This window comes from Sciurus carolinensis, chromosome 10 (genome assembly GCF_902686445.1).
Source record: "Sciurus carolinensis chromosome 10, mSciCar1.2, whole genome shotgun sequence".
In the NCBI taxonomy this organism is placed as follows: domain Eukaryota; kingdom Metazoa; phylum Chordata; class Mammalia; order Rodentia; family Sciuridae; genus Sciurus; species Sciurus carolinensis.
In genome coordinates, this window is record NC_062222.1 from 33,851,232 (window position 1) to 33,865,980 (window position 14,749).

The 14,749-nt window shown below is 35.6% G+C and overlaps 1 protein-coding gene across 2 annotated transcripts in view; it reads left to right on the forward strand.

Moving 5' to 3' along the window:
• Nucleotides 1-14,749, forward strand: part of Rxfp1 (relaxin family peptide receptor 1) — a 49,194-nt gene that overhangs the window by 10,775 nt on the left and 23,670 nt on the right. For both annotated transcript variants that reach the window (XM_047566994.1, XM_047566995.1), the window contains exons 4-7: nt 1,738-1,809; nt 6,394-6,465; nt 6,555-6,626; nt 7,336-7,407. In XM_047566994.1, the coding sequence (XP_047422950.1) occupies nt 1,738-1,809; nt 6,394-6,465; nt 6,555-6,626; nt 7,336-7,407 (288 nt within the window). The remainder of the gene's footprint in view (nt 1-1,737; nt 1,810-6,393; nt 6,466-6,554; nt 6,627-7,335; nt 7,408-14,749) is intronic.

Genomic DNA, 14,749 nt, shown 5'->3' on the forward strand with positions numbered 1-14,749 from the left:
TAATCTGCAGGAAAATCTATTTCATGCTTGAAAATTAAAATTTGAATGCAAATGACTTTTCAGAACTTCTTGCTGAACATTAATCAATCAACAGAGAAGAGCTGTTCAAATTAGCCTCTAATGTGCCAGAGGCCCTGACTTTGATCCCCAACACCACCAAAAGTAATAGCAATAATAAAATAGATTAAATTAAATTTTAAAATTAAGCCTAATACAAAAACTTCAAGAAAACACTTCCTTTCCTTATTTTAGTTTCTAATTTCTGGAGTCTAAAGAATTTTTCTGATCTGTAGCACCACCTTATGTTCATATACTTAAAAGGAGTTAGACTACAAGTCTAAATATCAAAATGCATGTTTATGTAACACAGAAGTTGAACATTTTTTTTAAAAAAGTTTTAGATGTTGATGGATCTTTATTTTATTCATTTATTTATATGCAATGCTGAGAATCAAACCCAGTGCCTCACACATGCAAGCAAGCGCTCTACCACTGAGCCACAACCTCAGCCCCAGAAGTTGAACATTTTTGCACAACAAACACTGAATTAATTCTTAAACAATCTGTGGCTCTACTAAGTCATTACAGTAGTTACAAACAAACGAATAAATATGTTAAAGCTTTTCTTGAATTAGCGAGAAAAACAAATTACCTGTTACATGACAGAGCCCACAGCATAAAGAGAAATTTTTAGATGCATAGTAAATTTCATAAAACATTTTACAATCAAAGTTACATTTTCTTGCATGTTGGAGAATAGCAAATCTCTTCTGGTCATATTGATTTTTTCTTAATTGCTCTTAAAATTTATAATGAATTGTATATAAATTCAGGACACCCTAAAAAACAAAGGAGACTGCATTCCAAACAAGAAGGCAGGCTTGACACACTTATTTTGTCATTCTCCACATCCTAGGGCAAGTACACATAGAAATGCAAAGCTTATGTGGGCCCATGTAACAAAAAAGACTATACTCTGACACCTCTTTCTTTTGACCTCCAGTTAACTCAAGGTCAAACTGCCAGCATTGTCTTAGTTACCTTTGTAAGCCTGCATTCTTGTTTTGACACTCACCCCAGTCTAATTTATATTCTTCCAGACTTGATTTTTTTTAATTTATGTTTTTCACTTTTGCCATTTATATTCCTTGTAAGTTGCCTCACTTTTGGAATAAGGCTTGGGATGTCAAATTAATAACATTACAGTTGATTGGTTTGGATGATTTGTGATTAACCTGGAATATTCTGTGGCATTAAAGCTGTCATACACTTATAGTTTTGCCAGCACTATGTTAAGCACTTAAAATTTTGAATAATTGTAGCAGGAAATGTTTTTAAAAATTTGGTTTCTAGGTTTGACTCATTAGTGAGTGCTTTACTACACATTGAAGTTTTGTCACTAGAAAATTCAAGTCATAAATTTTAGTTATTTTCTACCTTTTTATAACTAAAATTTCTAAATAAAAATTAGCCAAAGCATATGTGAATTTAATAGCAAAACAAAATAGACATGATATCCAGTTATTTTATTATGTTTATTTTTTTTCCAATTTTTAAATTTTGGTGAAATAGAGACAATATAAAATTGTTGTCTAAACCATTTTGAAGTATACATTCACAGGCCTTCAGAACAAGTGAATTATTATGCTACCATCAGCCACATCCATCCTCAGAACTCCTTTCATCTTGTGAACTGAAACTGTTTCATTATTTTTCTTCTTGATAATCATGTTTCAGGTATCTGCAACACAGTAAGATTAGATCTGTATCCATCTATGCTTTCAGAGGACTGTACAGCCTAACTAAATTGTAAGTACCAGTGCTAATTCATTTGCCAATACCACAATGTTCTGTCAGTCAGACCTACTAGAATCCAGTCCAGTCTGCTGCCAAGAGATGTGCAGAGTGCAGGAGGCACATGCACTGTGGTTAAGCACAGGATCCAGGGTCAGACAGACTTTGATCTGAGTTCTCATTTCATCATTCACTACATGAGTGACCTGGAGCCAGTAATTTATTTATGTGTTTATGTATTTATTTAGTAAGCATCAGTTTCCTCTCCTATAAAGTATGAATTATAATAGTACCTTCCTCAGAGTCCTGGTAGGAAACAAATGAGAAAATTCATGGGTAGCATTAAGAACTCCAAGTCTAACACATAGTTAGCACTCTGTGTAAATTAACCATGGACACATGATGGTTGAATGAACTTAGTCAAAGTAAAAATGCCTGATGGTATATTTATAAAGAATAAAAAAATGCAAGGACTTCCCCAGTTATTCAGTTTGTTTGTTTTATTTTTGCTTTTTGGTGCTAAAGATTGAACAAGAACTTTATACATGCTAGCATGCACTCTGCCACTGAGCAATATACCCCCAGTACTTCAGTTATTCTTTTTTCACTAATCATACTTTTATAAATATATAAAGAACCGTAAGTTTTAAAAAAACAAAGATTTTGCAAGAATTGGTAGTGTACACCTATAATCCCATTGGCTCAGGAGGCTGAGGCAGGAGGATCACAAGTTCAAGGCAAGTCTCAGCAATTTAGCAAGGCCCTGAGCAACTTAGTAAGATCCTGTCTCAAAATTTAAAAGACTGGAGATGTAACTCAGTGGTAAAGTGCCCCGAGGCTCAATCCCCAGTACCAAATAATAATAATAATAATAACAAAAAACAAATAATAATAATAATTTTAAAACAAAGATTTTTATTGTTGTAAAATATTCATAATATAAAATTTAACATTTTAGCCATTTTAAACATACAATTTAGACATTAGACATAGCCACCTTACTGTTCAACCATCACCACCATCCTCTTCCAGAACTTTTTCATCTTTCCCAACAGAAACTCCACATCCATTAATTGGTAACTATCCATTTCCCCTGCCTTTAGCCCCTGGCATCTACCATTCTACTTTGTTTCTCTGAAGTGACTATTGTAAGTGCTTCATATAATTGAAACCATAAAACATGTGTCTTTTGTATCTGATTTATTTCACTTAGTGTAATGTTTTCAAAGTTCATCCCCGTTGTACCATGTGTCAGAATTTCCTCCTTTTTTAGAATGAAGAATATTCCACTATACATCTAGACCACCTTGTGCTTATCCATTCACCTGTCTCTGAACATTTGGATTGTTCTACCTTTCAGCTATTGTGAATAATGCTTCTATGAGCATGGGAGTACAAATATCTCTTTGGGTACCTGCTTCCAATTCTTACTAGCTGTAAGCCCAGAAGTGTGATTGATGGATCAGGTGGTAGTTCTACATTTGATTTTTTTTTTTTTTTGAGGAATTTCTTTACTGTTTTCCACAGAAGCTTCACCATTTCCCTTTCCCACCAGCAATGCACAGGAGTTCCAATTTCTCCACATCCTCACCAACACTAGTTATTTTCTGGTTTTGCTTGCTTGTACAATAACTATCCTAACAGGTGTTAAGTGATACCTCATTGAGTCTACAAGCAAAGCTTTCATAAAATAGACTTTCTCAAAGTTCCATTTCATTTATTCATCCATTTCATCCCAAGCAGCCTCTTAGAAGAAGTAAATACAACCTGAAATCACATCAATAACTCCCTGTATTCCCATTTCTATACCTCTGGTTTTTATCCTACCCCATTCTTTGTACTAACCCAAGAAACTCATTGGTATCATATTTCTAGTTCATAATGGTAGAGGGTGAAATTTGACCAAGAATGTCTAGCAATGCCTAACAAAGCAGAGGAAAGTCACAAGAGACTCAAAGCCTCACAGAGCCACTGTGGCCATGTCTTCTCCCTCATCCCTGCACTTCTAAATCTTAGCAAAATGTCCAAAGTCAACAGAGGACACAGTCTCATCAGGTTTCTAACTTTCTCTCCTTGAATCTGTACAAAACTTTCTAAACAGAATCTCCTTGGTTCATATTCAGTGGATATGGAGGAAGGTAGCCCAAAAACTAGAGAATAAATGTAAAAGTGTCCTCCATCTCTTTCCATATTTTTTCCCTTGGCACTGGAATATTGTTTGGGTGTTAAAGACACCACATAACTCTAGTTTTCCACCAATAATCATTAAATACCTGCTCTTCCTTCATCTAAAAATATTCATTAACCTCTACAGCGTGCAAGTCCTTCAGGTTGACACCATGGGGGCCATAGGATTATAAATCAGACATGCTGCATCAAGGAGCTTCTGCCTGAGTAGTTCAGGTAGAGCACAGAGCTGCACTGGAAAGGTTCAGGCCTCTTGTTCTCTAGAAGCTTACCATCTAAGATGAGGAAACAACACCAACATATGCACAATAACTAGACACTGATGAAGAAAGTATTATTCCTAAACCTATATTGTTCAGAACCAAACCGCTATTAGGGTTCACTATAAAAAGTGACTATTTTGGGTCCAGAACAAAGAAGGATGACTCTGAAAAATGAACAGATGAGCATGAAGTAAAAAAGGGTAGACCAATTGCCTTTTATCTGGAGGGATGGTTGTTGGACCATAAGACTGCCCCCAGAGGTGTTCAAGGGAGGTATTCAGGCTATTTCTTACCCACACCTATGCCAACTGGGCTCCAGGTCTACAAAGGAGGAAAGGAAGTGGCGTTAACCTGGGGTTTCAACAAAGAAAAAGTCAAATCTGGCAATGAAGGGCAGATTCCTGGCAAGAAAAATTTTATAGAAAAGAAATATATAGGTTCCATATATCCATGGAAGTGAAATTCGAACTAATAACTTGCATATGAACCATAAACAAAGAGGGAAAAGAAGAAGGAAGAAATTGGAGTGGGAGATACAGAGACATTATTCTAATTAATATCACCTACAGAGTGCTATGGCATGCATTGCCCCAGATGTTGCAACAGCCCTATGACATAGGTATTGATATTGTGCCCATTTTAGAGTTGAGGAAGCTGAAGCTTACAGGCATTGATTGCTTGCTCAAGGTCACATTTACTAAATGGAAGAGTAAGGAATCAAACTGTTTCATAGCAGATTCAGTGCAGAGAATCACACTAGACAAACAGAGAGAAATGAACATGGCAAAAAGAGGAGATGAACACAACATAGCAGAGAGTTTGTCCACTTTGCAGAGAAGTCAAGTGGGACCGGTGAGGTTGTCAAGCTCTTTAAGAAAGCATGCAATGACCTTTCTCCAGAACAGGCCCCCAGCTCTTCTAGGCCCATCTCCTGTCTGTCCTCACAGACACTTCATGGAGAGGCCTCACTGAATTACCTGGTTACTTGTTACTTGATCCCTTAACTTGTTACTCTTTGTACTTCTTCTCTTTGCATAAGTGATTTCCTCCATCTAAAATAACTCCTCTTTGTGAATGTCAACCCTTCATCCTAGACCCTTATCAGCTGTGCCTCCTTTAGTGAGACTTGCCTGTCTCCTCATTCCTCTGTGTTCTTTAGTCCTCACCACTAGCAAATTAGGTGCTTTCTGCTCTGCAGTGTCAGAACAACCCTACAGGATAAATTTTCCTTCTGTTTTCTGTATGTTGCATAAAAGCTCATTCACATCCTGTCTCCCCTCCAGATTCAAAGACCCTCAAAGAATAGGATGACATACTTAGCACGGTATCATTGGGTTAGTCAACTTTCTGTCACTATAATGATAATATTACATTGGTCTCATTTTTTCCCCTTTTTTTGGAAGTGGGACTTTCTCAGCATTGCTTCCCTCCATCCCCAGAAAACACGCTTATAAGACAGTGTTATGGCTTGGATAAGCATCCCCCAAAAGCCCATGTGTTAAATGCTTGGTCCCCAACTGATGGTGCTACTGGGAGGTGGTGAAACCATTGGGAGGTGGGTCCTAGTGGGAGGAAGTTAGGTCTTTGGGGCATACCTTTGGAGAGAAATTTTGACCCTAACTCTTTCCTCTTTCTCTTTTGCTTCTTGGCTGCCATAAATTGAGTAACTTTTTTTTTTCCATCAAGTATTCCCCACTGTGACATATTGTCTTGGTGCGGGCCCAAAAGCAATGGAACCAACAGACCCTAGGCTAAAACCTCTGAAACCATGAACCATGACCTCCCTCTGGGCCCCATCTTCCTTCCACAGCACCTTCCAAAAGCACCACCTCAGGGACAAAGCCTTAACATATGAACCATTGGGGAAAACTTGCCCAAGTCGTCATAGCAGCCACAGAGTAGGTACTCAAAACAATTTGATGAATAAATGAGGTCAATGAAAAGAAATTGACTAATTAGTTATTATGGGGGAAATTTAAAGCTAGAGATGTACCATAAATAACAGTACTCTCAAAGATTCAAAGTCAGGGAAATGGCATGGTAAGAATGTTACATAAGGACATTTAAAATGAATGATTGTTATTTTACTTTCCTTATTGTGAAGTGTCAAAAAGGTGCAGATTTATTACAGTCATTTCTCCTTTTCTAGGTACCTCAGTCATAACAGAATAAACTTCCTGAAGCCAGGTGTTTTTGAAGATCTTCACAAACTAGAATGGCTGTATGTTTAATTAATGTGACATTACATAGTATTAGTTTATACGTTCTAAAATAGATAAGTGAATCAATTTTTTTTCTTCTGGCTGGCAGGGTAATTGAAGATAATCACCTGAGTCGAATTTCCCCACTAACATTTTATGGACTAAATTCTCTTATTCTTTTGTAAGTACTAAATTAAAGTAAACATTTTAATATAAGGGAAAGACATAAATAAAAATTAATGCTGTAAGCATAATAACGTTAAACTTGGAATTATTAAAACCTCGAAAAGTCCTTTCCAACTAAAAGGCATCTCTTTTTCATATTAACTAAGGCTATTTACAGTTTTAACAATTTTATAAAAAAATTTTGTCTTCTAGAACATCAGTCTGTCAAAACTGAACAAAGGACTAAGTGTATAGCTCAGTTGGAAGAGTGCTTGCCTCACAGGCATAAGGCCCTGGGTTCAATCCCAAGCACTTAAAAAAAATAAAAAATAAAAAATAAAAAAAATATATATATATAGTCTGTTACATTTTGTTGAACTATTCTTAAGCATACCATTACTACTACATAACCACATATTCATCTCAGTAAAGAAAAAAAATTCACTTAAAATCATCTTTTCACAACTCACTATTGATGGGGCCAGACCTTTTTTCAGTTACTACCTTTGTTGCTTCTTCTATATGAAAATTACTATTTGTAGAAATTTTATTAGTATCAAGAAATTAAATATAACAAGACATACAGAGAAAACAAATAGAGAATACAATTAACTGAGTAGATTTGCATGGTTTTGTAAGAATAATGATAATGTCATGTGTGCCTTAAGATAAGAAAAGAATATCAGAAAAAAAATCTGACATCTTTGGTTTCTTTTCTTTTTCAGGGTGTTGATGAATAATGTCCTGACACATTTGCCAGATAAACTTTGTCAGCACATGCCAAAGCTACAGTGGTTGTAAGTGACTGTATCTCATTTGAAAGAAGTCAACTAAAATCTTTGGGTTTGCCTAATTCATCTTATATATCAGTATTGCTAGTAGCATATCACATTTCTTCAAATTATTTTGTCTTATTTTTATATTTAATATCCCCATTATCTAATTTCTTTAAACTTTCACCAAAATAAAATATCTTTAAAAAGAAAAAAAATTTTGGAGCCAGGAAAAAGACAGAAGGAATGTCGTGGGATCTACATAATACTTTCCCCTTCCCTCACCAATCATACCTCCTAAGTTGGTACAGAAAGATTAGATCACTTTAGTTCCATTCATTTAAGAATTAAATCTGAATAATGAGAATATGATACATAGTACTTATCTTTAAAGATTAATTATAAGAGAGAAGGTTCCGTGGAACTTTTTACACAATAGCTTTACTTTTCATAATAAGTGTCACTCTGCTATCCAGAACTCAATTTTATTATCCAGTAAATTTGCCTACTTAGAAAACAGGTTTAAAAATAAAGAAATATTCCCCTCTTCTCTCTCTCTCTCTCTCTCTCTCTCTCTCTCTCTCTCTCTCAAACTATAAAATTTAAAAAATAACCAAAATAACTATTTAAAAGGCCAATCAACAAACTGCATATACATATATGAGAACTCCTTCTGCCTCTTGTTTTACAAAGAAATAAAACAAGATCTCTATCCTCACAGCCGATTAGAAGTGCCCAGTAAAAGGAAGGGTAAAGGTTTGTTAGAAACATTGATTGTAGCTAGAAGTGTCAACTATCATGTTGATGATAAAGCACAAGTAAGACATGCCATGAAAAGCAAAGGTATTTTTTCAAATATACTAATTTGGAACAGCTTTGGGAAAAACAAACTTCACAAAAATTATTACTGACCAATCATCATGGATCCATCAACGGTAGGTTGTGAGAGTTGATTTTTACATGAGTGCTTTTTCCCTTTACTGAGAGTGAAGTATGGCAGTAATGGCATGCTTAAGAATATTTCAATAACATGCAATAGTAAGACTATATTCAGTTTTGATGGGTTGACATTGTAGATAACAAAATGTTTTATAAAGTTTAAAGCCAGCCTCAGCAAAAGGCTAAGCACTAAGCAACTCAGTGAGACCCTGTCTCTAAATAAAATACAAAAAAGAGTTAGGGATGTGGCTCAGCGATTGAATGTCCCTGAGTTCAATCCCCAGTATCCCTCCCCCACAAAAAAAGAACTTTAAATTTTTTTGTTATTATCTGTAAATTTTAGCTATCAAAAATAACTGATTCCACACACATTCCTGATAGTAAATATTAGCCCAATTTTAGTGTAATTAATAGTCTTTTACTTTCTAAGTATTTTAAAACTAACTACAATATCACTACTTCACATATGAATTTCCATTTTTCAAAGTACAACTAAAAAAATCTGACAGATTTGTTGGCCAAAAATAAATTTTTAACTTGGATTTCAGGGGAAAAAAATACACTTAAAATAAAATGACACATGACAGCTCAGGAAATTATGCTTCAAGATATATGACAGATAATATAATAAAATCTGTAATATAGTTCTTTTAAAGCAATGGAAAAACTGTAAACCCATAGTAAAGGTTGGAAAATCCAAAACAAAAAACAAATAATTAATTTTAAAAAAAAAAGATGAACATAGGGCGATAGCTAATGTAATCTCCCAAAGGTCAAAAGAGTAAAGCAAACTTTTATTTTGAGATGAAACTAAGTCATTTATCCATTGGCAGACTAAACCAATACGAAAAATTTGAAAATTCAGAAGAGTAAAGCAGTAGAAAACATAGAAAAACATGAAAAAATAAAACATGATACACACACACACAGCCAAGAAAATTAATGAAATAGCACTACTCAGTCAACATGCCTCAATTTCAAGAACATAATATGGTTTATAGAGAGAAATTCACAGACTAGTACATATAATATATTGCAACTCCATTACAGCAATAATGTGCTTAGGATGTAGAAAGCTACAAGATTATATTGCTCCCTCTCTCCCAATGAGAAAGAGCTTTATAATCTTTAAAATCCTAATTTTCTGGAGTCCATCAGAGAGCTATAGTCATAAGACAACCAAGTAAATGAAATTCTAAGGAGTTATAAGGAGAGCTGATATTTCACCTTTGGCAGAGCATAGGGGTAGAGTTGGCTATCAAGGGATCAGGTATAGCTGGGTGCGGTGGCACACACCTGTAATCCCAGCAGCTCAGGAGACTGAGGCAGGAGGATTGCAAGCTCAAACCCAGCCTCAGCAATGGTGAGGCACTAAGCAACTTAGTGGGACCCTGTCTCTAATAAAATACAAAATAGGGCTAGGGATGTGGCTCAATGGTTGAGTGCCCTTGAGTTCAATCCTCAGTACCAAAAAAGAAAAAAAAAAAAGAGAGTGTGGGCTAGTGTAACACTTTAGAAGAACTGAGAACCCTGCATTTAAGGGAGTCCACTATATATCAGGATGCTTGGCTCTGTCCTCCACCAGCTCACACTAGGCAACTCTCCTTGACAGCACACATATATAAAATCCCACCCCCACCTCAGGAGATATAACATTCTCCTCCCCCTGCCCCACTGGATTCTTTCTTTTAAAACCATCTCTTAAGAAGCAAAAGTACTGGAAGAGGGACAGGAAACCCACCTGCCCCCAGCGATTAGGCAAAGATCTATTGTTACAAAAGGAAAGGGAGAGACTAGAGCACTCTGTCCTGTGGTAATGGCAGAAAACCTCTGTATGGCAGGATCCTGCACTGACACAAAGCAGTGCCCTTCTAGGTCAGGGCAGGAAATTGTCTGTGTTAGTCAGCGTCCTGTCACTGTGACAAAATAGCTGAGAGAATCTTACAAAGAGGAAAGTTTCATTTGATTCATGGTTTCAGAGGTTTCGGTCTAGAGTCAGTTGGTTCCATTGCTTTTGGGCCTGCACCAAGACAATATATCACAGTGGGGAATACTTGATGAAAAAAAAAAGCTACTCAATTTATGGCAGCCAAGAAGCAAAAGAGAAAGAGGAAAGAGTTAGGGTCAAAATATTCTCTCCAAAGGTATGCCCCAAAGACCTAACTTCCTCCCACTAGTACCCACCTCCTAATGGTTTCACCACCTCTCAATAGCACCATCAGTTGGGGACCAAGCATTTAACACATGGGCTTTTGGGGGATGCTTATCCAAGCCACAACACTGTCTTATAAGCATGTTTTCTGGGGATGGAGGGAAGCAATGCTGAGAAAGTCCCACTTCCAAAAAAAGGGGAAAAAAAGTCCAATGTAATATTATAAAGTAATGAACATACTAAAAACCCAACCTGGTGATAGCTCAGATATTACAGCTTCCAAATTAGGATATTAATATTCTTATGATTAATAAGTTAAGTGGAAAAGTGAACAATATGCATGAATATATGGAAAATGTCATTCAGGAGATGGAAACTATAAAACGGAATTATAAGATGATATCAACAGGCTTAGCAGTAAACTGAACACAGCTGAGAAAAGAATCAGTGACCTTGAAAACAGACCAATTGAAAACTTTCAGATCAAAACAAAAATGTCATTAAAAGCCAAACAGAGAATCCAAAGCTGCAAGAAAATATATTTTGTCTAATAAAAGCATAAGTGAAACCACAGAAAAAGAAGAGAGGAATAACTGGACAGAAGAAATGGCTAAAAATGGAGAAAAGGGAACACTTACACACTATTGATGAAAATGGAAATTAGTGCAGCCACTGTGGAAAACAGGATCAAGGATTCTCAAAAGAATAAAAATGTAATGACCCTATGCTCCAGAAAATTTCCCTTCTGTATATATATTCAAGGGAAGAAAATTTAGTATGTCAAACAGAATTCTAGACTCCCAAGTTCACTGTAGCACAATTTGCAATAGCCAAGAAATGGAAATAACTTAAGTGCCTATCAACTGATGAATGAATAAAGAAAATGTGAAACATGTGCACAATGGAATACTATTCATCTACTAAAAAAAGAATAAAACCCTGTCGATTGTAATGATATGGATGAACCTGAATGATGCTATACTATGTAAAATAAACTAAATACAGAAAGATAAATTACCAAGCGATTGCACTTACATGTGGAGTCTAAAACAGTCCCACTCACAAAAGAAAAGAGTAGAATGGTAGTTGCCAGGACCCAGGGTGGAATTGGGGTGAACTGGGGATATGTCAATCAAAGGGTATAAATTTTTGGTTAGACAGAGGAATAAGTTCAGGATATCTGTTGTACAACTTGGTACTTATAATTGGTAACCATGTATTATACACTTGAAAATTGCTAAGACAATAGATTTTAAATGCTCTTACTACAAATTATAAAATTATAAGTATGTGAGATAATAGAGATATTAATTCTTGATTTAACCATTTGACAACATATAAATATATCAAAACATCCTGTTGTGAAACCTTAAAAATATATAATTTAAAAGTATGTCATGTAAATGCAAAAAAAAAAAAAGACATCATATTTTTTTTTAATCTAAGTAGGTAATATTCTGGCCAACATGCAGTAAACAACACAAAGAAGGACATTTATTTTTAGTTAGCTTTCTGTCATGGTAGCAAAATACATGATATTATTAACTTATAAAGAGAAAAGGTTTATTTTGGCTCACAGTTTGACAGTTTCCAGTCCATGACCAATTGTTTTTTGGCTCTGTGGTGGCACATCATGGTGGGAGTGCATGCAGAGCAAAACCATTTACCTCACATGCCAGGGAGAAAAAGAGAGGAAGAGGGAACTGGAGTCCTTCAATCCCTTTCAAGATCACATCCCCAATGACCTAAGAAGTTCCCTACGAGGACTTACCTCCTGGAAGTTCCACCACCTCCCAACAGCATCACCCTGGGAATCAAACCTTTAACTCATAGCCTTTGGTGACATTTAAGATCCAAATTATAGCCACACATTTATACTATAGGCACAAATCCCAATGAGATATTGCATTATGAGTACATATGTACCAAAGAGATTCACATAGCAACCAAAACAAAGGAAAAGTAAACATGTATAAGAGACTGCAATCTACCACCTCTCAGTCCATGAAAGATCATGTGCATCCAGAAAAAGATACAGAGAACTAAACAAAATAATTAATGAGTTTACTTATTGACAAATATTCACCTGCAATGACCCTTCTCAAAACCAAAACTCTTTTATTTGAAACAGCAGTGCACCCAGCTAAAAAGCTACCTTGTCGAACTTCCCTGAATCAACTCATAGCCATGGGTCTATACTCTAAGGATATAGGAAAAGTGGAGGGTGGAATTTCTGAAAATATTCTTTAAAGAAAAAGATGAAGATCCTTTCTTTTTCTTTCTTATCCAGGGCAGAACAAAGAATATATTGGCTCAAACTTTAGCAAGAACCCCAACACAAGGATGTATGAACAGTGAATATGGAAGATCTTGGGTCTCTAACAACTTTGTAAAACTGCCATACTAACCCTGGGTTGTTTTTGTTTTTTGTTTTTTTCCCTTGAAAACAAAACCAAAACAAAACCTTGCATATTTATGCTACTATGCTTGGGTCTCTATTATATCCTAAAAGATATAAACTTGAAAGCAAAAGTATCCAAGGAACACAAAATTGACCATGTATTTTAGGAGAGAGACATACACAAACCAAGCTCAATATAACAGAAGGAGGGCTGGCCTAGAACAGGAGCAGGGCTATCCTCTCCCCTGAGACTAAAAGGAGACCAGGTGCAGATCAGATAAGTCTGTAGATGGACAGAAAGAAGGTCTTTCCCTCCTGTGAAACAGAAGTCAGATAGAGGGTAAGAATATTTTCATGTTTTGAAATGTCATTATAAAGTAAACAAGGAAGTTGAAGAGGAACAGGCAAAACTTTGGATGCTTCTGGAGCTAGAGATGTAGCACAGTGGTAGAATGCTTGTCTAGCATGTGTGAGGCCCTCTATTTAATCCCCAGTACTGGAGGAGGGGAAAAAAAAAGAACAACTTTGATGTTTTTTGTTTTTGTTATTGTTGTTCTTCTGATCAAATAGTGAATTTTTCATTTTGAGACAACTTTACCATGTACAAAGGGAAAAATAAAATTGTCGGGTTCAGAGGCTTATTAATTGGGAAAGTAGTATAAACGTGCCATAGGAAAATTACCCCTTGTCCCTTAGAGCTTGAAGCAAGGAGCAAAAAGCAGATTTTTTTTTTTTTTTTTAGTTGTAGATGGACCTTTATTTTATTTTACTTATTTGTGGTGCTGAGGATCAAACCCTGTACCTCACACATGCCAGGCAAGCGCTCTACCACCAAAACACAACCCCAGCCAAGAAGCAGATGTTTGTTTTGTTTTGTTTTGTTTTTTGGTTGTTGCTACTGTTGCCTTGGTTAATATGTATTCACATACCAGATTCCCTTGTTTTAGGAAGAAAGCAAATTTACAACTCAAGGTTAAAACAAACTCAAAATTAAATAAACTAAGAGTGTAATCAAAACTCCCCAATTTGTGCTTCAATTGTGTGCCTCTTATTGAATTTTACAAATTAGTAAATTAGTACTAATCAATATTTTTGCCCAAGAGCTTAAAAAGCAGTTACATGGGCTGGGGTTGTAGCTCAGTGGTAGAGCACTTGCCTAGCACGTGTGAGGCACAGGGTTCCATCCTCAGAACTACCTAAAAATAAACAAATAAAATAAAGGTATTGTGTCCATCTACAACTAAAAATATATGCTTAAAAATATTTAACTAATCAGAACAAATTTTTCAAAAATTTTTTTCAAACAAGTCTATCCCCCCTGAAAAAAGCAGTTACATAATAAGTAGCTCAACTCTACTTTGTGAAACTTGAAAGAGCATCACCACCTGGTGGTAGATTCATGGTAATAGCAATAAAATAAAAGGAAATAATAGCCTCTGTCACTGACAAATGCCTGAACCAAACCTAAGACCAAGAAAGTAATACCATAAGCACTTACCTTTCACTTTGATAGAATAACAGAAATTTTTCTTTATAAGGGTGATCTAGAATCAAGATTCTGATTCTAATACAATATTCCATGCAGTGCAGAAATCTTGTCTACAAAATTATCAAGATATGATACATTGCCTTTGCTAGATGCCCACAGTTAGAGGGAGTTTATTTATTCTCTGAATGAAATAACTTGCTACAGAGTTTGGATTTTGGTTTGAAATGACTTGTATCTTCAACCAGTAAAATCTAATTTTGTACTCTGAAGCAACATAGAAAAACCAGTCTCTTTGATAGCCTGACTTCAAATATATCTCTTACCTTATTCTTTGCTGTTATACATGCTCCCTTTTCTTGGTATGGTTCCAAGATCCCTTAATCCC